The following is a 27,186-nucleotide window of genomic DNA, read 5'->3' as shown; positions in this document are numbered from 1 at the left end:
TGTAGTGAAGCATATTTTACTCCCCTTGTGTACGTACTAAGTATGTCAGGCAGTGAAGTACCAGGATGTGCTCAGAGGAGTGTCAGAGTTCAAAATTTATCAGACAGAGGTCGCAGCAGACTAGGGGCGAGTGGCAGCAGGAGCCGCAGTGAGAGGCCTGAGCTCCCGGTATCAGCTAATGGTCATGTCTCTACCGACAACCTATCTGTCGTCGTCGATTGGTTGACGCGGTCATCCACTTCATCACAAGTAACATCTGATACCCCCAGTCAACAGTCGATGGGTTCCTCAGACACAACCCTCAGTTGGCATGGCCCGGGAGCTGTCCCTGTCCTTCCATTGCCTCTGTCCTATGCTGTTCCCACCCCTAAAGAATTATCTTACGCAGTGGGTTCAGCTACACTTTTCAGTGAGGAAGATGTATTAGACGACAGTCAGCAGTACTGCCCAGCCAAGAAGTGGAGGAGATATCTTCCACTTTCTACGCTAGGTGGGCAATTATTGATGAGGAGGGTGACGTGGGAGGTGGTGTTTCCAGCATTCAGGGTCCTGAATCATACACTGTTGAGGAACATGAGGAGGACATCATTGACATGCAGACAGAACTCCATGATGATGAAGCCGATCGCACTTGGGATCCGGGTGCAGAGGGGGCTTCATCATCATCAGCAGAAGAGGGTTGCAGGTTGCCCCTGAGGCAGCAGATGAGCCAGCAAGGTGGTAGCATGCTTGGCAGTCAGCATAGTGGCAGAAGTGGAAATTCAGGAGCCAAACGTGCCCGGGGTAGACCAACTGCTTCACAGCAGCCTACCTTCCCAGGAGGTAGTGGAACAGGGGTTCCTGGAGACAGCGGCAGTAGCAGTCAATTATTGCGCACTGTTGGTGGTAAATTCATGTGATTTTACGGCCCACTGAGTAAATGTGGTTCCTGCACAGCCACAACAGCAACTTGGACAGGTCACACCGCTTCCTCCTCCACGCTCTCGCTCTCAGGCAGTTGGTCCACTTGGTGACAGTGTGCAACTCCGCCTCCTCACCCTCCACCGTGTCCTCGGCCTCCACTGCACGTTCAAATCTCAGTGGCCCTTCATCGTATCATGTGTGTAGGGCACAGCGGTGTCGCACTGTTCTTTACATGGTTTGCCTTGGCAAACGGAGTCACACAGGGGAGGATCTGCTAAAATTAATTCGTCAAGAAATCGGAGTATGGCTTACTCCACAAAAACTGGAAATGGGAACCATGGTGACCGACAATAGGAAGAACATTGTGTCCACGCTGCAACAAGGAAGTGTGAAACATGCGCCCTGCATGGCACACGTGTTGAATCTGGTTGTCAAGCACTTACTGAAGTCTTCACCACATTTGCAAGACATCCTAACAATGGATGACCTAAAGCGGTTCCAGCATTGAACTTTGTAAGCGATCCAGTGATTTCATATTATCGTCCTCTATGGGAAAAAAGTGTAAAAAAGAATAATAAAAAAAATAAAATGATAAAGGTGAATAAGCCCCTCCCCCTAATAAAAGTGTGAATCACACTGCCCCACACACACTTTTTTAAAATAAGATAATGTAAATGTGGTGCTGGGAGCGTAATGGTGTCTAGGGTGTTGCGGTAATAGTGCTGGGTCTGGTGGTATTAACCCTCGAGTGTCGTGACGCCAGGCTGCGGTTTCCTCAATAGTAATGTTCCTACTGCAAACCATCCCACAAACGGTAGGGAAAAATAACGGAATGTCCACAGCAGATTTTATGAAGTAAACTGATGAAACTTTACTCGAAGATATTATGCAACATTATTGAACATAACAGTCTTTTCAAGAGTGAAAGGGGATACAGGTTCCTCACAGGTTAGATGGGACTTGGAAGCAATGATCTTTTGATGCTGATGGGACTTGGAAGCAATGATCTTTTGATGCTAGCCACTGTGCTACTATTTTAGAATATTTGAGCTGATAGTAGTCACACAGGATTCAGTAGTTTGAGCCTTGGTAACGCACGTTTTGTGGCTGCGGGATGTTAGGCTTCAGGCCTAGCTTGAATTGATGCTGATGCTAAGATGTTGTGCTTGCTTGATAATCCGGAACTAAGAGAGTGAATTTAGTGGCTGCAGCCCCTTATATATTAAGAGGGCTGGACGAAGCTCATTGGTCAGCACACCTGTAAGTTATGAACCCAGTGAACTCTGGGTACATCACATGACCTCGAAAGGTCCTTAAGCATTTTATACATTACAACTGTGTATCACGTGACCACTAAGGTCCTATACATATATTTCCTCTTAATTAAATTAATATGTTCCCACTTTACTTAAGACTACTAGGGGTAAGCCCTACAGGAGTGCCCTATAGACATAGAGGGACTCTAGCTGTGGGGACCTTAGACAAGGGACAGGACCTGGTCCTGTACAGGGATACCACATAAACAAAAATAAATGTAAACATTTGTGGTATTATCTAGTAAACTAATAAAATTTTATTTTTATAAAACCACTTGGTCAATGAAAATAAGCCTATATACTCCTTTACCTGTTTGATATATTTATTTTATTATTAACCAGATAGCACTGCAAATGATAGCCTCTAAACCCATTGAAGACCACCTTACACCTTGTCAACACCTTCTTGTTCTTTCTGGCTACACCATAAAAAGCATTCTTAGTTCAGCCAAAGTTCAGCCAAATTTTGTCCACAATGTATGGCCACCATAAGACAAAATATGCATCATACATGAAGCAGACGCTTCAATGTGCAATGTGTAACAAGGACCCCCAAACCATCCTGTGCCATTCATAACACTTCATGGTCCCCCTCAGGCATCAGGGCCTTTGTGTGACTGTTACCTCTGCATCACTATAGCTAGGGTTCCAAGCATGCAATTAAAAGGGGTACTCAACTGCCCCATCATTCTGAACATTTTGTTCAGAATGCTGGGTGCAAGCTGCGGGGGTCATGATGTAATGGCCACGCTCCTTATGACGTTAGGCCACGTCCCCTCAATGCTAGTCTCTGGGAGGGTGCTTGGCATGCATCACGCCCCTCCATAGACTTCCGTTTAGGGCGGCGTGGCATGGCTTGACATCACGAGGGGCGTGGCCATGACGTCACAACCCCAGCAGCTTGCACCCAGTGTTCAGAACAAAATGTTTGAACGCTGGGGCAGTGGAGTACCCTTTTAATGTGACTGCAAAAAGTTAACCGCATATGTTTTTTCTACTTTACTATTTACTAGGGAGAAGGAAAAAAAAACTCTGAAGCTTACATCAGGGCATTCGGGTCACACACCGCTCATCATCCACACTTTGTAACAAATTCTAATAGAAGAAGTGACTCAGACAAGGTAAATAAATGTAATTAAATGTGAAGTTTATTATTATATTTTATATGTATTTTTAATGTGTTTTTAACGTTTAAGTCCCTACTGAGTTGATCCAGGGGAAGGCAAAAAACCCTCATACTAGAGGTAAAAATTCCTTCCCGACTCCAAATATGGCAGTCAGAATAAATCTCTGGATCAACGTTCTGTCCCTATAAATCTAGTATATATAACCGGCGATGTTATTATTCTCCAATAACGCATTCAGACCACTTTTGAACTCTTTTACAGAGTTCACCATGACTACCTCCTCTGGGAGAGAATTCCACAGTCTCACTGCTCTTACAGTAAAGAACCCCCGTCTGTGGTTGTGTAGAAACCTTCTTTCCTCTAAACGTACAGGATGCCCCCTTGTTATAGATACAGTCCTGGGTATAAATAGATCATGGGAGAGATCTCTGAATGGTCCCCTGATATATTTATACAAAGTTATTAGGTCTCCCCTAAGCCTTCATTTTTCTAAACTAAATGAACCCAATTCTGATAATCTTTCTGGGTACTGTAGTCCTCCCATTCCCCGTATTACCCTGGTTGCCCGTCTTTGAACCCTCTCCAGCTCCACTATATCTTTCTTATACACTGTTGCCCAGTACTGTACATAGTATTCTATGTGTGGTCTGACTAGTGATTTGTACGGCAGTAGAATTATTTCCTTGTCGTGGGCATCTATGGGCATCTATGCACCTATTACACTATAACATGACTGAAAATGTGTATGTAGTGATAGCGTGTAGGGGCTGAATGTGTATGTAGTGATAGTGTGTAGGGGCAGAATGTGTATGTAGTGATAGTGTGTAGGGAATGAATGTGTATGTATTGATTGTGTGTAGAGGATGATTGTGTATGTATTGATAGTGTGTAGGGGATGAATGTGTATGTAGTGATAGTGTGTAGGGAATGAATGTGTATGTAGTGATAGTGTGTAGGGAATGAATGTGTATGTAGTGATAGTGTGTAGGGGAGGAATGTGTATGTAGTGATAGTGTGTAGGGGATGAATGTGTATGTAGTGATACTGTGTAGGGGATGAATGTGTATGTAGTGATAGTGTGTAGGAAATTAATGTGTATGTAGTGATAGTGTGTAGGGAATGAATGTGTATGTAGTGATAGTGTGTAGGAAATGAATGTGTATGTAGCGATAGTGTGTAGGGAATGAATGTGTATGTAGTGATAGTGTGTAGGGGATGAATGTGTATGTAGTAATAGTGTGAAGGGAATGAATGTGTATGTAGTGATAGTGTGTAAGGGATGAATGTGTATGTAGTGATAGTGTGAAGGGAATGAATGTGTATGTAGTGATGGTGTGTAGGGGATGAATGTGTATGTAGTGATAGTGTGTAGGGAATGAATGTGTATGTAGTGATAGTGTGTAGAGAATGAATGTGTATGTAGTGATTGTGTGTAGGAGATGAATGTGTATGTAGTGAAAGTGTGTAGGGGATGAATGTGTACGTAGTGATAGTGTGTAGGGAATGAATGTCTATGTATTTTGTGTTTGTGATTTGTGTACAGTGATTTAGTGTGTACATTATGTGTAACAATAAATATACTATAAGGGCATGTTCCCTCTTGGCGTGTACGCAGAATATTTCACGCTGTGCAAAATCTGTAGCAGCAGCGGGAGATACGCTGCTTATCCCTCACTCACCATACACACAAGGCTTTCTTGCGGCAGCCCTATGTTTGCAGTGAGTTTTGGAGGTGGAGCCCCGCCTCCAAAACTCACTGCGCACATAGGGCTGCCGCCAGAAAGGCTTGTGTGTATGGTGAGCGAGGGACACGCAGCGTATTTCCCGCTGCTTCTGCAAACTTTGCGCAGCGTCAAATACGCTACCTATATGCCAAGTGGGAACGTGCCCTTAAGAATACATCTGGGGCGGCTTGGTCTTCATCCGTTCTGTTCTTCTTTCTTCGTCCTTCTTCGCTTGGTGTTCTCTTCCCCGGCACAAGGCTGCAGATCGGTGATACAGATGGAGCAGGCGGGAGGGATCCACCATGGGCCTCTCGGGATGTATTCTCCAGGATCCCTCCGGTACCAGCGTATGGCCCATCCGTGATGTTCCTTCCGCTCTCTCTTCCATGCCCAGTACTCGGGGTCTTGTGCCATGATCTAGAATTAATCACAATATAAATTGCTAAAATAAACACAGACTTTCATTCCTAGTGTATCGTTTTTATTTTATGTCACTGACCCGATCACAGGTGTCTCTGGTTACCCAAGCGTGGAATCTCATCCGGAGGAGCAGCAGGTTCCGCAGGTGTAGCATCCAGGTCTTCATCGCCGTCCACATCGGTCCGAGGGCCCAGGGGTAGATCTCGCGTCGAAACATCTCATCCTCTTCAAACTGGTTGGCAAGAAACCTAAAAGGAAGAAAAAATAAATAATTAAAATTATACAACATTTCACAAGAGGAAGAGGAGAAGAACCATTGGTAGTAATATTACAATATAGAGTGCCCGGTATATATATATATATATATATATATATATATATATGTATTTATATTAATGTGTGTATATATATATATATATATATATATATATATATTTATATAGATGTGTATATATGCAATAGCATTACGGTAATAAAAACTCACAGCGCTGGAAAGAAGTAGGTGTTATATTCCTCCTTACGCAGGTTGGCTCTTCGGAAGTAGATGAGGACCATGGCCAGGAGATACTAAAGGGATGAGAAGAGTTAGGGGCTGGTAATACATTTCTTATCTAAATACATTCTATTATACAGTACCTGTATGTCTCCAGTATATCCCTGTATTTACTCTGTACTCTGTACAACATCTATTCTTTCCCTTTATATACTACCTTGTCCGCGATCTTATAGCAGCTGTCCCTGCCTAGAAATAGCTGGATGTGTCCTTCGTCTACAAAAAAAACAGAAATTTCATTATTTTTATCTATTCAATCAATATCTTCTATACTATCTATAACAATTCTACACATAATATACATATACATGTGTGTATACAGTCACTGACACATTATACACTATATTCCATACTATACATTGTACAGAAGCACAAGGGCAGGAGAGAGAAGGTTCTGTAGAGGGAACATTATCTTTCCTGAAGAACATGGACCTCAGTATTAGGGCTATGATAATACTGATCTTTATTTACGATGTATATGTCTGTTTCATAGGGCCAAGATTGGGGGTTGGCTGAGTAGGCACCTGCCTAGGGAACCACCATCTTCCTAGCCCGGCAGGGTGGCAGAACTGCTGGAGATCTCTAGAATTATGGGTCTAGGGCACTTTCCCTGGTTACAGGTTGGGAGAGGTGCAGGACCTCTGCCCACTGTCTCCAGCTGAGACACACACAGGGTAATATCACTCTGTGTGCACCAAGGGACGTCCATGTTGGTATGGCAGTAAAGAGAATGTAAATAGTGATGTCGCGAACATAAAATTTTCGGTTCGCGAACCGCGAACGCGAACTTCCGCAAATGTTTGCGAACCGGCGAATCGGGCAAACCGCCATTGACTTCAATGGGCAGGCAAATTTTAAAACCCACAGGGACTCTTTCTGGCCACAATAGGGATTTAAAAGTTGTTTCAAGGGTACTAACACCTGGACTGTGGCGTGCCGGAGTGGGATCCATGGCAAAACTCCCATGGAAAATTACATAGTTGATGCAGAGTCTGGTTTTAATCCATAAAGGGCATAAATCACCTATTATTCCTAAATGGTTTGGAATAATGTGCTTTAGCCCCCTTTAGACAGCACATAGTTAGAGCCTCCCTTTAGGCAGCACATAGTTAGATCCCCCCATGTTAGTCAGCACATAAGATTCCCCCATATTAGGCAGAACATAGTGGGATTTGAACCCAAGGCCCCAGCACTGAAAGGCAGCAGTGCTAACCTCTGAGCCACCATGCTACCCTTAGCATACATCTAATATCCACGGTTGCTAAAATGGACAGAGATGTCAGCAGAGAGTACCAGAAAAATTAGGCATGTACACATGCCTGAAAAATTTGGTATTGTTGCAGCTTCTGTAGCAGCGGCCATAAAAATTGCAGCACCATAACAAGTGCAGCAGCAGAGGCCAGAAAAATTAGGCATGTACACATGGATGAAAAATTGGGTATTGTCGCAGCCGCAGTTGTAGCAGCGGCCAGAAAAATTGCAGCACCATAACAAGTGAAGCAGCAGAGGCCAGAAAAATTAGGCATGTACACCTGGCTGGAAAATTTGGTATTGTCGCAGCCGCTGCTGTAGCAGTGGCCAGAAAAATTTCTGTTTGTTTCGCCAGACAGAAAGTGCCCTAAAACATTGCGGCTTGAACCCTAGTTGGTGGCGGATAAGTCACGCAAGTCATCCGGCATTCAGAGTACAAATACAGCAGCGTGTGGACCATTTTTAGCCCAAGGCAGCTCATCTGATCAGGCCTTGTTCAGTCAAATGTATCGCCCAGTGTCAGTCCCTTCGGGATCCATCCCTCATTCATCTTAAGAAAGGTGAGGTAATCCAGACTTTTTTGACCAAGGTGACTCCTCTTCTCAGTGACAATACCTCCTGCTGCACTGAAGGTCCTTTCTGACAGGACACTTGAAGCGGGACAGGCCAGAAGTTCGAGCGCAAATTGGGATAGCTCAGGCCACAGGTCAAGCCGGCACACCCAGTAGTCAAGGGGTTCATTGCTCCTCAGAGTGTCGATATCTGCGGTTAAGGCCAGGTAGTCTGCTACCTGTCGGTCAAGTCGTTCTCTGATGGTAGACCCCCTAAGGGCTGTGGCGATGCGTAGGACTTAAAAAGCTCCGCATGTCCTCCATCAACAGCATGTCTGTACAGCATCCTGTCCTTGCCGGCGTGTTCATGGGAGGAGGAGGAGGATTACTTTCACCTCTTCCCCTTTTAGATCCCTGTTGTGCTGTGACATGACCCTTATACGCTGTGTACAGCATACTTCTTAATTTATTTTGGACCTGCTGAATCCTTTCCACCTTGCTGTAATGAGGTAACATGTCAGGCACTTTATGTTTATACCGGGGGTCTAGTAGCCTGGACACCCAGTACAGGTTGTTCTCCTTCATCCTTTTTCTACGAGGGTCCCTCAACAGGCATGACAGCATGAAAGGCCCCATTTGCACGGACGGACAAATGCCGAGCTACTAATGTCCCGTTCCTCGTCCTCAGTGATGTCAGGGAAGGTATAATCTTCTTCCCCCCAGCCACGTACAACACCACGGGAACCAGATAGCTGACAAGGAGCACCCTGGGATGCCTGCTGTGGTTGGTCTTCCTCCTCCTCTTCAAAGCCACATTCCTCCTCTGACTCCTCTTCCTCACAATCCTCTTCCAGCGTTGCCGCAGATCCAGCAAGCGATGCTGATAAGGCTGTTTCTGGTGGTGATGGTGTCCACAACTCTTCCTCTTCACGCTCATCTACTGCCTGATCCAGCACTCTTCGCAGGGCATGCTCCAGGAAGAAAACAAACGGTATGATGTCGCTGATGGTGCCTTCGGTGGGACTGACCAGGTTTGTCACCTCCTCAAAAGGACACATGAGCCTACAAGCATTGCGCATGAGCCTCCAGTATCGTGGCAAAAAAATTCCCAGCTCTGCAGATGATGTCCTAGCACCCCGGTCATACAAATATTCGTTGATGGCTTTTTCTTGTTGGAGCAGGCGGTCGAACATTAGGAGTGCTGAATTCCAACGTGTCGGGCTGTCGCAAATCAAGCACCTCACTGGCATGTTGTTTCGCTGCTGGATATCTGACAAGTGCACCATGGCCGTGTAGGAACGCCTGAAATGGCCACACACCTTCCTGGACTGCTTCAGGACATCCTGTAAGCCTGGGTACTTGAGCACAAAGCGTTGTACAATCAGATTACACACATGTGCCATGCACGGCACATGTGTCAACTTGCCCAACCTCAATGCTGCCAAAAAATGTGTTCAGTCACTGGTCCACCTGTGCGTTCAGGGCCGACAGGAGCGCTGGTGCGGTGTGACTCTCTGCTTTGAGGCAAGTCAACCCCAAGATGGCGTGACACTGCCGTATCCGGGATGTGGAATAGCACCTGGGGAGCTGGGGGGGGGGGTGCCGGTGATGTGGAGCAAGACGCAGCAGTGGAAGAGGACTCGGCCAAGGATGTTATGGAAGAGGATAGAGTAGGTGGATTAGAGGAGGTGGCAGGAGGCCTGCCTGCAAGTCGTGGCGGTGTCACCAACTCCTCTGCAGAGCCATGCATTCCATGCTTGGCAGCCGTCACCAGGTTTACCCAATGCGCAGTGTAGGTGATATACCTGCCATGACCATGCTTTGCAGACCAGGTATCAGTGGTCAGATGGACCCTTGCCCCTACACTGTGCCAGACATGCCATAATTTCCTTTTGCACAATGGAGTAAAGGTTGGGGATTGCCTTTTGTGCAAAAACATTTTGGCCGGGTACCTTCCACTGCGGTGTCCCAATGGCTACAAAGTTTTTTAACGGCCTCAGACTCCACCAGCTTGTATGGTAAAAACTGGCGGGCTAGCAGTTGCGACAAGCCAGCTGTCAGACGCCAGGCTAGGGGGTGACTTTGAGACATTGTCTTCTTGGACTCAAACATCTCCTTGACAGACACCTGACTGTGGGCAGATGAGCAGGAACTGCTCAAGGCGAGAGACGGAGAGGCGGATGGTTGAGAGGGGGCAAGGAGGGCAGCAGTGGTTGATCTGGCTGAAGATGCTGGACCAGGAGGAGGATGGCGGCTTTGACTTTGTGTGCTGCTTGTATGGACGTGTTGATCCCATAGGCGTTTGTCATGTGACATCATGTACCTTCGCAAAGCAGTTGTGCCTAGGTGAGTGTTGGACTTCCCACGACTCAGTTTCTTCTGGCACAGGTTGCAAATGGCCTCGCTGTTGTCAGAGGCAGACACACAAAAAAATGCCACACTGCTGAGCTCTGCGATGACGGCATTCTGGTGGTGGCAACAGCATGCGTTGACCCCGGGTGCCGATGCATGCTGTCTGACTGTGGCACTAACTCTTTGCGATGACCTCCCCCTACTTCCAACTCGTCTCCTCCTCCTCTCTGTCTCCCCATCTGAACTTTCCTCCTCTTCTTCTCTTCTAGCGGGCACCCACGTGGCATCCACGGACACATCATCATCATCATCAACACCTTCACCATTATCTGACACCTCAAGAAAGGAAGCAGCAGCGGGTACAACATCATCATCACACCGCACGTCCATGTGTGTAATGCTGCCTGACTGAGACATATCCCTGTTAACTACATCCTCTGGCAATAATGGTTGCGCATCACTCATGTCTTCAAACTGATGTGTAAATAACTCCTCTGACAGATCAAGTAAAGCTGCTGTGGTGCTAGTGTTGGTGGTGGCAGCAGGCGGGCAAGTGGTAGCATGAGAGGTGCCCGAAGCTAAGCTAGAGGAGGAGAAGGATTGTACGTCAAGGTTCCGAGCGGAAGCTATAGTAGATTGGGTGTCTTGTGATAGCCAGTCAACTAAGTCCTCAGAACTTTGGGGGTTCAGGGTACGTGGCCTCTGAACACTGGCCATTCTAGGGCCAAAGGGAATCCCAGCACCACAACGGCCCCTGCGGGGTGGCCTTCCTCTGCCTGTCATTTTTTTGGTTAATTTGCACAAATGTCACACCTAATGTTATTTGCACTAGGGTGACACAATTTGCCCTGCAGGCAAAAAAACTGGCAACTGTGACGTAAACTGACAGTGACAACTGATTTTATTTAACAGCCAAAAAGGTAGTTTTTTTTATTTGCACAACTGTCACACCTAATGTGATTTGCACTAGTGTGAAAAATAGCAAAAAAGCTTGCCAGAGGAGTTCCCCTTTTAAGCAGTGGTCCCCAATCAGGGTGCCTCCAGCTGTTGCAAAACACACGGACTGATATATTTCAGCCCTTTGAATACTGTAGTAGTTAGTTGCTTTAAAGAAAAAAAGCTTGCCAGCGGAGTTCCCCTTTTATGCAGTGGTCCCAAACCAGGGTGCCCCCAGCTGTTGCAAACAGATATATTTCAGCACTTTGAATACTGTAGTAGTAAGTTGCTTGAAGGAACTTAAGTTTTATACTGGAGTACCTCTTTTAACCAGCGGTTCCCTCCCAACCAGAATGCCTCCAGCTGTTGCAAGACACGCGGACTGATATCTTTCAGCCCTTTGAATACTGTAGTAGTTAGTTGCTTGAAGGAACTTAAGTTTGATTCTGGAGTACCCCTTTTAACCAGCGGTTCCCTCCCAACCAGGACTGATATCTTTCAGCCCTAAAAAGGGCTTTTTGGGTGCTGTCCTTAAAGCAGATGTTACACTAGTGCTTTAGAAGTAAACTGAACCCTGAATACACCACCTAGCAGCAACCTAGCTATCGCTTTCCCTATACAGCAGGAGCAGCTTCTCTGACCCTCCACTTCCTAAGCCTGCAGCATGCTGAATGAGGCTAAAATGGCGTCCGTGCAAGAGGTAGGAGGGTCTGGAAGGGAGGGACTGCTGCTGATTGGCTGTAATGTGTCTTCTGACTCTGACTCACAGGGTCAAAGTTTACTGCAATGTTAAAGTATAGGGGGCGGATCAAACTTCACATATGTTCGCGAACAATTCGCGACATCTCTAAACTTAAATATGTATTTTTTTATTATTATTTAATTATATATGTATTTCATTTATAAAAAATTTTGGGTGACAGGGACATGTCTACAATTGGGGCAACTATCTACCTCCTGGAGGGCACCTGTCTATACTGTGGGAAAATGCCTACGTTTGGGGAAACCTATCTACACTGGGATCAACTACCTGCCTCCTGGAGGGCACCTGTCTACACTGGGAACAGCTATCTACCTCTGGGGGGGGGGGGGGATCTATCTACACTGGAGACAACTGCCTGCCTCCTGGAGGGCACCTGTCTACACTGAGAACAGCTATCTACCTCTGGGGGGGAATCTATATACACTGGAAGCAACTACCTGCCTCCTGGAGGGCACCTGTCTACACTGGGAACAGCTATCTACCTCTGGGGGGGGAATCTATCTACACTGGAGGCAACTTCCTACCTCCTGGAGGGCACTTGTCTAAACTGTGGGGCAACTGTGTACTGGTATTGAGAGCAAATTTTCAAAATGCTAATTTTTACCGCAGATATCAGCACTTTGCGATTTTGTGAATATTTAGAATATAGTGATATATTCGTAATGTCAAATATTCGTTTTTTTATGCAAATTTATGTGAATATTTATGCAAATATTTATGCGAATATCGGCACACTGGAGATATAATTGCGCATGCGCACTATGCAAATTTAATTACGAATTTTCACATGGAAAAAAAACAAAAGAACGAACATAGTGAAATATCGCAAATTCGAATATGTCCCCTGCCGCTCATTACTACTGTCTACCTCTGGCGGAAACCTATTCTCACTGGAAACTACTATCTACCTCCTGGAGGGCACCTGTCTACACTGGGAACCGCTATCTACCCCTTGGCAGAATCTATCTACACTGGGGGCAACTATCTATCTCCTGGGGGGGGGCACCTTTAAGGGGATAAGAACACTTTATTTTATCATGTGATAAAATATTATACTTTTTGTCATTGAAAGAAAAATGTATTGTTACCCAGGAGTCTGTAAAAAGCGGCCCGTTCCTCCGGCTGTAGGATAGCGTCATCAGTGGTCTCCCTCCGGTTGTTGTCCGTCTGCTCCCTCTTCTTCTTGGGCTCGCCGTCCGTCTCCTCCTCCTTTGGCTGGTCCATCGTCTTCTCCGGCTCCTCCTGGGTGGCAGATGCTGAACTGTGATAGAAGAGATAACATCTATAGTATTGGGCCTCATGCACCCGACCAAATAATGGGCCATCCCGGTTATAAGAAGCCATAATATGACACCATGGAAGTCTATGAGACCATATGGTACAACATTATATTCTCGTTACATCAAGCCACGCCCCTCCATTTATGTCTATGAGAGGGGGCGTGGCAGAATGCCGAGTGTCTGCACAGATCAGTGGAGTACCCCTTTAAGCGTCCCTAGTCTTGCCCACCATATTTTCAGTGCTATCATAAGGCAATGCGGGTCTCCCGTGCAGGGAGCAGTATGATAGTCGGGCTTCTGCTGGAGCTACTAGTAGCGGAGGAACCTCTTCTAGTAGATTAACCCTTCATATACTTCAGTCAAATCAGCTGCATGTGAGGAGTTTCCACACTGATCGCTGTCAGTCCCTTTGTAGGGCTCTTAAAAATAAATGTAAATAATAAAAAATGTAAATAAAAAAAAGCATCAACTTTTTCTGAAAACAACATAAAAAAAATGTCGCCACATCCATAATGACCCAAATAATAAAATAATAAAATAATTCATGCTGCACGTTGAACGCTGTAAAAAAAAAATTTAAAAAATCAAAAAGAAAAAACACCACATCCCCTCCATGCATGTCTATGGGAGCCGTCTCACCCCTTTCCATAGACATCCAATGGGGGGGGCGTGACGTCACTAGGGGGAATGGCGTGACATCACGACCACTGCCGCCAGAACTTGCCATTTGTTCAGAACACGGGGTGTCACGGGTCAGTGCGCGGAGGTCACGGGTGTCCCAGTGATAGGGGAAAGGGCGCCCATAGCAACCAATCAGCTTGCTTCTTTCATTTTTAACAAGGCCTCTGCAAAGTGAAAGAAGTGATCTGATTGGTTGCTATGGGTAACTGGGCAACTTTTCCTCTGGACAGGTTTTGATAAATCTCCCCGAAGATGCCTAGCGGAGTACCCCTTTAAGTATTGCCGCATGCAGAAATGTCCAAACTATTAACCCCTTAAGGACCAGGCCATTTTACACCTTAGGACCAGAGCGTTTTTTGCACATCTGACCACTGTCACTTTAAACATGAATAACTCTGGAATGCTTTTAGTTATCATTCTGAGTCCGAGATTGTTTTTTCGTGACATATTCTACTTTAACATAGTGTTAAAATTTTGTGGGAACTTGCATCGTTTCTTGGTGAAAAATCCCAAAATTTTATGAAAAATTTGAAAATGTAGCATTTTTCTAACATTGAAGCTCTCTGATTGTAAGGAAAATGGATATTCCAAATAAAAAAAAAATTGATTCACATAAACAATATGTCTACTTTATGTTTGCATCATAAAATTGATGTGTTTTTACTTTTGGAAGACACCAGAGGGCTTCAAAGTTCAGCAGCAGTTTTCCAATTTATCACAAAATTTTCAAACTCACTATTTTTAAGGGACCAGTTCAGGTTTGAAGTGGACATACCCCACAAATGACCCCATTATACCCCACAAATGACCCCATTATAAAAACTGCACCCCCCAAAGTATTCAAAATGACATTCAGTCAGTGTTTTAACCCTTTAGGTGTTTCACAGGAATAGCAGCAAAGTTCACAATCTTAATTTTTTTCACAATCTTAATTTTTTACACTCACATGTTCTTGTAGACCCAATTTTTGAATTTTTACAAGGGGTAAAAGGAGAAAATTTATACTTATATTTGTAGCCCAATTTCTCTCGAGTAAGGACATACCTCACATGTCTATGTAAAGTGTTCGGCGGGCACAGTAGAGGGCTCAGAAGCGAAGGAGCGACAAGGGGATTTTGGAGAGTACGTTTTTCTGAAATGGTTTTTGGGGGGCATGTTGCATTTAGGAAGCCCCTATGGTGCCAGAACAGCAAAAAAAAAAAAAAAAAAAACACATGCCATACAATTTTGGAAACTAGACCCCTTGAGGAACATAACAAGGAATTAAGTGAGCCTTAATACCCCACAGGTGTTTCACGACTTTTGCATATGTAAAAAATGTTTTTATTTCTTTTCACTAAAATGTGGGTTTCCCCCAAATTTCACATTTTTGCAAGGGTTAATAGCAGAAAATACCCCCCAAAATGTGTAACCCCATCTCTTCTGAGTATGGAGGTACCCCATAAGTTGACCTGAAGTGCACTACGGGCGAACTACAATGCTCAGAAGAGAAGGAGTCATATTTGGCTTTTTGAGAGCAAATTTTGCTCGGGGGGCATGTCGCATTTAGGAAGCCCCTATGGTACCAGAACAGCATAAAAAAAAACACATGGCATACCATTTTGGAAACTAGACCCCTTGAGGAACGTAACAAGGAATAAAGAGAGCCTTAATACCCCACAGGGGTTTCACAACTTTTGCATATGTAAAAAAAATAATAATAATTTCACTAAAATGTGTGTTTCCCCCCAAATTTCACATTTTTGCAAGGGTTAATAGCAGGAAAGACCCCCCAAAATTTGTAACCCCATCTCTTCTGAGTATGGAAATACCCCATGTGTGGACGTCTAGTGCTCTGTTGGCGCATACAATGCTCAGAAGAGAAGGAGCGCCATTGAGCTTTTGGGAAAAAAATTGTTAGGAATGGAAGTCAGGGGCCATGTGCATTTACAAAGCCCCCCGTGGTGCCAGAACAGTGGATCCCCCACATGTGACCCTATTTTGGAAACTACACCCCTCACAGAATTTAATAAGGGGTGCAGTGAGTATTTACACCCCACTGGCGTTTGACAGATCTTTGGAACAGTGGGCTGTGCAAATGAAAAATAAAATTTTTCATTTTCACGGACCACTGTTCCAAAAATCTGTCAGACACCTGTGGGGCGTAAATGCTCACTGTACCCCTTATTACATTACGTGAGGGGTGTAGTTTCCAAAATGGGATCACATGTGGGTATTTATTTTTTTGGGTTTATGTCAGAACCGCTGTAAAATCAGCCACCCCTGTGCAAATCACCAATTTAGGCCTCAAATGTACATGGTGCGCTCTCACTCCTGAGCCATGTTGTGTGCCTGCAGAGCATTTTACGCCCACATATGGGGTATTTCTGTACTCAGGAGAAATTGTGTTACAAATTTTGGGGGTCTTTTTTTCCTTTTAACGCTTGTGAAAATGAAAAGTATACGGCAACACCAGCATGTTAGTGTAAATTTTTTTTATTTTTTTACACTAACAAGCTGGTGTAGCCCCAACTTTTCCTTTTCATAAGGGGTAAAAGGAAAAAAAGCCTCCAAAATTTTTAGTGCAATTTCTCCCCAGTACGGAGATACCCCATATGTGGCCCTAAACTGTTTCCTTGAAATACGACAGGGCTCCGAAGTGAGAGAGCTCCATGCGCATTTGAGGACTAAATTAGGGATTGCATAGGGGTGGACATAGGGGTATTCTACGCCAGTGATTCCCAAACAGGGTGCCTCCAGCTGTTACTAAATTCCCAGCATGCCTGGACAGTGAGTTGCTGTCTGGAAATGCTGGGAGTTGTATAATGTATAATGGTCTCAAACTGTACCCTCCAGATGTTGCTAGGCAACTCACCGGCTTCCGTCGGATCCAGCCGCACATAATCGCCGCCCGCAGCCTCCGTCGCCCGCCCGGATCGGTAAGTGGATCTTTGGCGCCGATCTCCGTCGTTTCCCCGTCCTGCCCCGCCTATTGTGGGAGGGCAGGACGGGGAAAACAATAGTAAACCCCCCCGCCCCCGATCTGCTATTGGTGGTCGCATCTAGACCACCAATAGAGGGATAGGAGGGGTGGCACCCGTGCCACCTCACTCCTATTGCTTCAGGGGGATCCTGTCTTAGACACCCGCGATCCCCCTTATATTCCGGGTCACCGGTTCCCTATAGACCAGTAATGACCCGGAATTGCGCAAATCGCAAGTGTGAATTCACTTGCGATTTGCCGCGATCGCCGACATGGGGGGTCTGATGACCCCCTTGGGCATTTGCACGGGATGCCTGCTGAATGATTTCAACAGGCATGCCGGTCCGATCCCCGCCCAGAGCACGGCAGGGACCAGAACTGACCATGACGTAACTGTACGTCCTTGGTCCTTAAGACCCAGGGTGTCGGGACGTACCGTTACGTCATGGGTCCTGTAGGGGTTAAAGTACAATGGTAACAAAACTGCACGGTTAATGGCGTAAATGTAAAAAAATAGCAGAATTGCAGATTTTTGGTCACTTCATGTACCAGAAAAAAAATGTATAAAAAGCAATCTAAAAGGCCTAAAAATAGTGGCATTATCACATATAACACTGGGAAATCACATTTACCATTGAAGAGGCAGTTATGATATATATTAAAGAGATTTTCCAGTGGTTTTCTGGGACATTTACATTTATGGTCTATCCACTGCTGTCAAATCTTAGTTCCATTAAATTGAATGGGGGCTGTGCTGCAGTGTCCTGGCACCAGCATTTCACAATGACCCGAAATCTCTTCTCTATCTCCCGTCATTGGAGGAGATTTATCCAAACCTGTGTAGAGGAAGAGTGGTGCAGTTGCCCATAGCAACCAATTTTTTTTTTAAAAAGAAGCAATCTGATTGGTTGCTATAGGCAACTGCCAAACTTTTCCTCTGCCCAGGTTTGGATAAATCTCCTCCAATGTTTATATGTGAAAACCATCATGGGGGGAGATTTATCAAAACCTGTACTGAGGAAAACTTGCTGTGTTGCCCATAGCAACCAATCAGATTGATTCTTTCATTTTTGAAAAGGCCTTTGCATAATGAAAGAAGCAATCTGATTGGTTGCTATGGGCAACTCAGCAGCTTTTTGTCTGGACAGGTTTTGATAAATCTCCCCCCATGGCTGTGCCAAACAGCTGTAGGGCAGGGGTGAGGTGCCTGGTGTTGGTCCACCACCAACAACACATTAATAGCCAGTCATGAGGATGGACCATAAATGGAAAAGTCCCAGAAAACTTCTTAATCTAAATTCCTCTGGTGGTATGATACATATAGCTGCCCGACTATAATAACATGGGGGCAGTTATCACATATAACATTAGGGGCAGTTATCATATATAACATTAGGGGGGCAGTTATCACATATAACATTAGAGGGGGCAGTTATCACATATAACATTAGGGGCAGTTATCACATATAACATTAGGGGGGCAGTTATCACATATAACAGAGGGCAGTTATCACATATAGCATTAGGGGGCAGTTATCACATATAACATTAGGGGGGCAGTTATCACATATAACATTAGAGGGCAGTTATCACATATAACATTAAGGGGGCAGTTATCACATATAACACATAACATTAGGGGGGCAGTTATCACATATAACATTAGGGGGCAGTTATCACGTATAACATTGGGAGCATTTATCACATATAACATTAGGGGGGCAGTTATCATATATAACATTAGGGGGCAGTTATCACATATAACATTAGGGGGGGTAGTTATCACATATAACATTAGGGGGGGGGCAGTTATCACATATAACATTAGGGTGCAGTTATCACATATAACATTAGGGGGGCAGTTATCATATATAACATTAGGGGGGCAGTTATCACATATAACATTAGGGGGGTAGTTATCACATATAACATTAGAGGGCAGTTATCACATATAACATTAGGGGGGCAGTTATCACATATAATATTAGGGGGTGCAGTTATCACATATAACATTAGGGGGGCAGTTATCACATATAACATTAGGGGCAATTAGCATATACACTGGTAGCAGTTATACATGGAGGCTCAGTAGTGTGGTTGCACTGCACATGACAGTTTATGGGACATGCTCAGTGCAAACGTTAGAAAAGAAAAAAAAACATCATAGACAGTACTGGGGGAGATTTATCAAAATGTTTGGCTGCGAATAGTGTTGCAGTTACCCATAGCAACCAATCAGATTGCTTTTTTAAATTTTTTTTTTAAAAGGCCTCTGAAAAAGGGGGGGGGGAGCTGATTGGTTGCTATGGCAACTGGTCAACATTTTCTCTACATTTTTGATAAATCTTCCCCTAGTGGATGGCAGAAAAACAACTCTTAGTTTTTGAAGACTGTCTGTAAATGTACCCCTATAAAATAGTGTAGTGATGCGTCCTACTTACCACTCCTCCTCATACAGGGCTGTCAGTTCTCTCTTCCTCTTCCTCATGGTGTCGCCTCTTCTTTTCTTCTCTTCCTCGCCGCCTCCTCCTCCTCGCCTCTCCTCCTCCTCCTCGCCTCTCCTCCTCCTCCTTCTCCTCGCCTCTCCTCCTCCTCGCCTCTCCTCCTCGCCTCTCCTCCTCCTCCTCTCCTCCGCCTCCTCCTCTCCTCCGCCGCCTCTCCTCCTCTCCTCCGCCTCCTACTCGCCTCCTCCTCCTACTCGCCTCTCCTCCTCTCCTCAAAATCTGTAGAAATTGATGGGGGTCGCTGTCCAAAAAAGTCACTTCTCGCAGAGAAATAAGGAGCCGGTCTCAACTCTAGAAGAGCAATCGCAGACTGGCACCAACTGTCATTTTCTGTTGTTGTTTATTTGTAAAACCCTGCGATCCTATTGGTCGATGGGTCTGGCTATTGGATAGTGCAGTACAATATGTTACATGGGCCTGCGCTATGATTGCATCGTCCCAATGAACTGACTGCTGAAAAACAGCAACATTGGAAGCCAAAGTTAAAAAATACATAAAAACCTCAACATAAAAGTCATGATAAAAATGTGATTTGTGAAATGTTATCCTGAGCATTCAATGTATCTGTTATAAAGGACACGAGATGAATGAGATTCATTATTTCATAGTAAATAAACTAGAAGTAGCATTTCTTACTTGGGATGGGAAAATCTATATAGTTTTACACATGCCCACTATATGTCATATGGGGATGTCCTGGGAAGGAGTAACCAGCATTGGAGCGAGATTGTGATGACATCCCACTCCATACCATGGGGGGAATCTTCAGCCTTGGGCCAGATAATATCCCTATTACGCCTATGAACCCTTCAGATACCGAAATCAAAGTTGATCGTGGGACCTAAAGCCGTTCACAGCATCGAACTTTGTTAGCGATCCAGTAATTTCATATTATAGTCCTCTATGGGGAAAAAAAAGGCGTAAAAAAGAATAATAAAAAAAAAAGAAAATTATAAATGTGAATAAGCCCCTCCCCTAATAAAAGTGTGAATCACACTGCCCCCCCCCCCCCCCCACACACACACACACTTTTTTTTTTTTAAATAAGATAATGTAAATGTGGTGCTGGGAGCGTAATGGTGTCTAGGGTGTTGCGGTAATAGTGTTGGGTCTGGTGGTATTAACCCTCGAGTGTCGTGACGCCAGGCTACGGTTTCCTCAATAGTAATGTTCCTACTGCAAACCGTCCCACAAACGGTAGGGAAAAATAACGGAATGTCCACAGCAGATTTTATGAAGTAAACTGATGAAACTTTACTCGAAGATTTTATGCAACAGTATTGAACATAACAGTCTTTTCAAGAGTGAACGGGGATACAGGTTCCTCACAGGTTTGATGGGACTTGGAAGCAATGATCTTTTGATGCTGATGGGACTTGGAAGCAATGATCTTTTGATGCTGATGGAACTTGGAAGCAATGATCTTTTGATGCTAGCCACTGTGCTACTATTTTAGAATATTTGAGCTGATAGTAGTCACACAGAATTCAGTAGTTTGAGCCTTGGTAACGCACGTTTTGTGGCTGCGGGATGTTAGGCTTCAGGCCTAGCTTGAATTGATGCTGATGCTGAGATGTTGTGCTTGCTTGATAATCCGGAACTAAGAGAGTGAATTTAGTGGCTGCAGTCCCTTATATATTAAGAGGGCTGGACAAAGCTCATTGGTCAGCAAACCTGTAAGTTATGAACCCAGTGAACTCTGGGTACATCACATGACCTCGAAAGGTCCTTAAGCATTTTATACATTACAACTGTGTATCACGTGACCACTAAGGTCCTATACATATATTTCCTCTACATTAAATTAATATGTACACACTTTACTTAAGACATATAGGGGTAAGCACTACAGGAGAGCCCTATAGACATGGAGGGACTATAGCTGTGGGGACCTTAGACAAGGGACAGGGCCAGGTCCTGTACCGGGACACCACATAAACAAAAATAAATGTAAACATTTGTGGTATTATCTAGTAAAATATAATTTTTATAAAACTACTTGGTCAATGATGTAAACGTAAGAGGAAAAAAAAATAACAGTCATAAATTGCGGATTTTTGGTCACTTCATATACCAGAAAAACATGAATAAAAAGCGATTATAAAGTCCCATCAAAACAAATATGGTACCGATAAAAACAGATCTCAGCACAAATAATTATACATCACCCATAGATCCCTGTATACAAAAAATAAGTTATAAAAGTCAGAAGAGGACAATTTGAAGCATACTATGTATTTATTTTTTACTAAAACTTATCGTTTTTTTAAACTAGTAAAATAAAACAACATCTATATAAATTGGGTATCGTTGTAATCGTATTGACATACAAAATAAATATAACGATCAATTTCCTGTAAAGTGCACTGCTTAGAACCTATACCCCCTAAAATTGCATATGGATTTTAAAAGGTGATGAGGAAAAAAGAAAATGCATTAACTGAAAAATCGCTGTTTCATTAAGGGGTTAACAGAAACATCTCCTCATGTATAACTGTGTCCTGAAGGAGAATATTATTCCTGTGATATTACGTGGGTTGCCACCTTTCTTGCCAAAAAATACTGGCCATGCTAATTTGCATAATTAATTATATATGCGTGACATCACAGGAAGTGGTATAAGAGATACAACACATATGTTGGGGAAATGTTGTCCTCTTCTGATCCCTATGACTCTTTTATTGTTCCAAATACTGGGATGTATGGGGCTCATTTTTTGCACTGTGATCTGTTGTTTTATTGGTACCATTTTTGTTTTGATGGGACTTTTTGATTGCTTTTTGTTTGTTTTTTCTGGTATATGATGTGACTAAAAATACTAAAAAATGTGGTTTAATTAACGTTATATTTAAATAGTTTGGACAATTCTACATATAGGCACATCTGTTTATAACATCTGAGCTAATATAAGCAGATATGATATTCAGGAGCACGGAAAAGCTAGGTGATAGATTGTCACCTAGCTTTTCCATGCTCCTAAATGGTATATGTGTTTATAATAGCTATACTAATGTGGAATGTACCTCTTTGGAAGAGAATCCTTGGGTCTGTCCAAATGCCTCATAATGACCACTGCCGGGCGGACAGCTGCAGGAAACACATGCATGTTCACCGGATCGTAAGTGGAACAGGGCCGGCCTGGGAGATCACAGGGCTGGCCCTTTTATATGACATACTGATAATTGATCGCGGGTAGGTGGGTGGTCGGACAGGCAGGTGGCCTAAGCGGGTGCGGGGTGGCCTGTGCCGACGCACGGCCTAGTTGCAGCTGCAGCTCCAGCTCCGTCCACCACTACATGAATCCAGCCCTGACCACAGCTCACTGATTTAAAGGGGTTATCCAGGAAAAAAACTTTTTTTTATATATCAACTGGCTACAGAAAGTTAAACAGATTTGTAAATTACTTCTATTCAAAAAATCTTAATTCTTTTATGAGCTTCTGAAGTTGAGTTGTTCTTTTCTGTCTAAGTGCTCTCTGATGACACTTGTCTCGGGAACCGCCCAGTTTAGAAGCAAATCCCCATAGCAAACCTCTTCTACTCTGTGCAGTTCCCGAGACAAGCTGAGATGTCAGCAGAGAGCACTGTTGCCAGACAGAAAACAACAACTCAACTTCAGCAGCTGATAATTATTGAAAGGATTAAGATTTTTTAATAGAAGTAATTTACAAATCTGTTTAACTTTCTGGAGCCAGTTGATATATAAAAAAAAAAGTTTTTTCCTGGAATAACCGCGGTGCCGGTTCCTGTTCAGCTGCTCGGCCCGTGGCCACTCTAAATAAGTGACCAGTGGAGGCTGCTACCTCCACCCCCCTGCCCACAAAATTACCGGCATTTGTGTTCCCAGTATTTTTAATATAATATTACCGGCAGCGTGGCCAAAATACTGGCTGTATCGGTGAAATTTCAGCTAGGTGGCAACCCTAGATATTACTATAGGAGAAACCTGCAACGTATGGAACAATTCCCTGCACCACTAGGGAGATTTATCAAAACCTGTGCAGAGGAAAAATTGACCATTTGCCCACAGCAACCAATTAGATTGCTTCAGAGGCCTTTGTTAAAATGAAAGAACCAATCTGATTGGTCACTATGGGCATCCAGTCAGCTTTTCCTCGGTACAGGTTTCGATAAATCCCACCTCAGAAGTCTTTACTACACGTACAGTAGGACTAAGTGTCCTAACATGGCCAAATATACCTGTAACTCCAAACCTGTGTCCACGTACAGAGGTGGAACTTGTAGCTTCTGGACCCCCAGTGCAAAGTCTGTGACAGGGCCCCATGTCTACCATGTGCCATTTCAAATACTGGTGTCTTTTTATGGGACAGTCAGGGCCGGATCATCATTGGTGCTCATGGAGCACCTGCTCCGGGCCCCGAGCCTGCAGGGGGCCCCATCACATTCAGACATCCCTGCGGGCTGCTTAGTAGCGGATCGGGGCCCCCGATAGCCCGGCCGCAGGCCACTTTAAAACAGTGGCCAGTGGCGGATGCTGTGGGCCCGCCCCGGACTCCTCCTGCTTTTTCTATATTTCATATTTCCTTACCTGGCTGCGTTCAGCAGGCTCAGGTGATGCGTCGGGTCATGTGGGCTGTGACGAGTGAAGTCTCCTGTGGCTCCTCTGCACAGTGTCAGGGACGTCACTCCTCATTTCCGGCAGCCGCGCCGCTACAGGGCACAGTTTTCTTCATTACACCCCAGCGCTGCAGGAAATGACGAGTGACGTCGTGCAGAGGAGCCGCAGGAGACGTAACTCGTCACAGCCCACGAGAGCTGACGCTACCTGAGCCTGTCGAGTGCGGCCAGGTAAGTAAATATGAAAAATAGCAAAAGCAGGAGGAGGGGGGAGCAATGAGCAGGGGAGGATGAGTGGGGGAGGATGATGAGGCAGAGGGGGGTAATGACGAGCAGGGGGGTAATGATGAGCAGGGGTAATGAGGAGCAGGGGGGGTAATGATGAGCAGGGGGGGTAATGATGAGCTGGGGGGGTAATGATGAGCAGGGGGGGAATAATGATGAGCAGGGGGGAATAATGATGAGCAGGGGGGTAATGATGAGCAGGGGGGTAATGATGAGCAAAGGGGGTAATGATCAGCAGGGGGGGTAATGATCAGCAGGGGGGTGGAATGATCAGCAGGGGGGTGGAATGATCAGCAGGGGGTGGAATGATCAGCAGGGGGTGGAATGATCAGCAGGGGGGGATGATGAGCAGGGGGGGTAACGATGAGCAGGGGGGTAATGATGAGGTTGTGGAATTATGAGCAGGGGTGGAATAATGAGCAGGGGGGGTAATGATGAGGGGGGGAATGGTGAGCAGGGGGGGTAATGATGAGCAGGGGGGTAATGATGAGGGGGGGGATGATGAGCAGGGGTGGAATGATGAGCAGGAGGGGGGGTAATGATGAGCAGGGGGGGTAATGATGAGCAGGGGGGTAATGATGAGGGGGGGAATGATGAGCAGGGGTGGAATGATGAGCAGGGGTGGACTGATGAGCAGGGGGGATGATGAGCAGGGGGGGATGATGAGCAGGGGGGATGATGAGCAGGGGGGATGATGAGCAGGGGGGATGATGAGCAGGGGGGCAATGATGAGCAGGGGGGCAATGATGAGCAGGGGGGTTAATGATGAGCAGGGGGGTAATGATGAGGGGGGGGGAATGATGAGCAGGGGTGGAATGATGAGCAGGGGTGGAATGATAAGCAGGGGGGAATGATGAGCAGGGGGGGATGATGAGCAGGGGGGGGGATGATGAGCATGGGGGGGGGATGATGACAAGGGGGGATGGTGAGCAGGGGAAAACACAGTCTCTTGAAGGGTTATAATGAGTGTTGTCTTTATACAGAGGATTAGGAGCGGCTGGCAGAGTGAGGAACCATTGATGTCCAGGCGTCAAACTTTACAGAGGAAGGTGGATCTGGAAGAAGACCTGGCGTCTGGACCAGATGAAGAAGAAAAGGAAAAACAACAGAGAAGACATCTCCTGTGAGTCATTTTATGTTTGTGTATTCTCCTGACTGTCCCATTAGATCTCTTCTCACTTCTAAGTTTTGCAGTAATAATGGATGACACTGTATATGAGGCTCCAGCTGTTACAAAACTACAACTACTATAATGCCTGAAGCTCTCCAGACATAATGGGGGTTGTAGCTTTGCAACAGCTGCAAAGAGTGACCTGAACTAAAGTGATTTTAGACCATGCAGCCCATTTTATTTTAACGGGGGCCTGACTCCTGTTCCACTCAGTGGAAGGGAAGGGGACCTTCGGGGGGGGGGGGGGGGGGGGGGCCATCATAATGAAGTGCTCCGTATTCCAGGCAGCCTTAATCTGGCCCTGGGGACAGTGGAGCCTTGGGGCCCTTCTGAAACCAGGGCACCTGTGTGACTGATATATGTGCACCCCTATAGTTACACTCCTGTCCACATGTCCACATCAGAAGTTATGTAATGAGGTCAGGTATAGCATGTTTTTCTACCGGGGTCTATGTGGAGGAGAGGAAATTTTTTTTTTACTTATTTTGTATAAATAGACATTTCATAAATATCTCTAATTCATGGAAAGACAGCAAACCATGGGCACTTCTAAAGTGAAACTATCCCGGCTAGTCAGTCGGGCTGTTCGGGACCGCCGCGGTGAAGTCGCGGCATCCCGAACAGCGGGCAGGACACTGGGAGGGCTCTTACCTGCCTCCTCGGCGTCCGATCCCCAAATGGCTGCTCCGTGCCTGAGATCCAAAACTATATAATTAAATAAACCGCACGGTCAATGGCGTACGCGCAAGAGAATTCCAAAGTCCAAAATAGCGTATTTTTGGTCACATTTCAAACCGTATAAAAATGAATAAAAAGTGATCAAAAAGTCCCTTCAAAACAAAAATGGTACTGATAAAAACTTCAGATCACGGCGCAAAAAATGAGCCCTCACACCGTCCCATTTCCATAAAAATAAAAAAGTTATAGGGTCAGAAAATGACAATTTTTAACATATAAATTTTACTGCTTCTAGTTATGATTTTTTCAGAAGTTCGACAAAATCAAAAGTATGCAAGTAGGGTATAATTTTAATTGTATGGACCTACAGAATAAAGATAAGGTGTCATTTTTACCGAAAAATTTACTGCGCAAAAACGGAAGACCCCAAAAATGACAAAATAGTGTTGCACAATGATTTTTTTCCCATTTTGCTGTACATTTTTGGGTAAAATGACTGATGTCATTACAAAGTAGAATTGGTAGCGCAAAAAATAAGCTGTCACATAGAATTTTAGGAGAAAAACTGAAAGAGTTATGATTTTTTAAAGGTTAGGAGGAAAAATGTCAAATGAAAAAACGGAAAAACCCTGAGTCCTTAAGTGGTTAAAGGAAATATCCAATAGTGAAAAATCTGAAAATAAGTACCTGCCAGAGGTTAGACCTTGACTCCATGATGCCACCGCACTTTTCATTATATGTCTGCCCCATCCCGTTTGTATGCTATGCCACTGTGAAAATAGCAGCACTTCCTGGTTATAGAGCCTGAGCTCCCATCATCCTCTTCACTCTGAAAAAAATGACTTCCTCTCAAGTCTGTAACACATTGTACACCCCCAAAACCTGCCCATATCACCCCTACTGTGCTAAATCTCTGCCCTTCTTATTGCTTACCAATCACAGCACTCACATATTGAACCAATCACAGAAGTCCTGCTTGAGCCTGAATGAGGACGTACACAGCTCCTCCCCCTGCTCTGTTTACACAGGACCTAATTTATCATGGGGAGGTTTCAAGTTTGCAAGGGAAAGCATCAAGCAGGGGTGGAGAGGACCACCTCAGCTCTTCACCTCCATAATGATTTCAATGTGTGAGGAGACATACTGCAGGG

At 44.9% G+C, this 27,186-nt stretch overlaps 1 protein-coding gene across 5 annotated transcripts; it reads right to left on the bottom strand.

The window, feature by feature from the left end:
- Positions 1-5,196: 5,196 nt before the first annotated feature.
- LOC130369311 (speedy protein 1-A-like) lies at positions 5,197-26,860 on the bottom strand. Of its 5 annotated transcripts, none has more exons than XM_056574407.1 (6): positions 26,723-26,860; positions 12,985-13,157; positions 6,201-6,259; positions 5,975-6,057; positions 5,570-5,738; positions 5,197-5,487 (listed from the first exon to the last, which is right to left on the bottom strand). In XM_056574407.1, exons 1-6 carry the CDS (start codon positions 26,767-26,769, stop codon positions 5,266-5,268), a joined length of 753 nt encoding a protein of 250 aa, XP_056430382.1. In that variant the 5' UTR covers positions 26,770-26,860; the 3' UTR covers positions 5,197-5,265. The 5 variants fall into 5 exon arrangements, with proteins under 5 accessions (XP_056430382.1, XP_056430384.1, XP_056430381.1 ...); XM_056574409.1 differs by lacking the exon at positions 26,723-26,860 and adding an exon at positions 19,522-19,820; XM_056574406.1 differs by lacking the exon at positions 26,723-26,860 and adding an exon at positions 19,261-19,418.
- Between the last annotated feature and the right edge of the window lie 326 nt (positions 26,861-27,186).

This window comes from Hyla sarda, chromosome 4 (genome assembly GCF_029499605.1).
Source record: "Hyla sarda isolate aHylSar1 chromosome 4, aHylSar1.hap1, whole genome shotgun sequence".
Taxonomy (NCBI): domain Eukaryota; kingdom Metazoa; phylum Chordata; class Amphibia; order Anura; family Hylidae; genus Hyla; species Hyla sarda.
Note: the sequence above shows the minus strand (reverse complement) of the source record. Positions and strands in the feature narration are given on the sequence as shown.

Bases quoted from the DNA above. Each gene is read 5' to 3' on its own strand.
- LOC130369311 (XM_056574407.1), bottom strand. From the start codon at position 26,769: ATGAAAAGTGCGGTGGCATCATGGAGTCAAGGTCTAACCTCTGGCAG. The intron at 6,260-12,984 runs GTAACAATACAT...TTTTTTTTGTAG, and splicing joins CGCTTTTTACAGACTCCTGG to ACGAAGGACACATCCAGCTA. The intron at 5,739-5,974 runs GTGAGTTTTTAT...TCTTCCTTTTAG, and splicing joins ACCTACTTCTTTCCAGCGCT to GTTTCTTGCCAACCAGTTTG.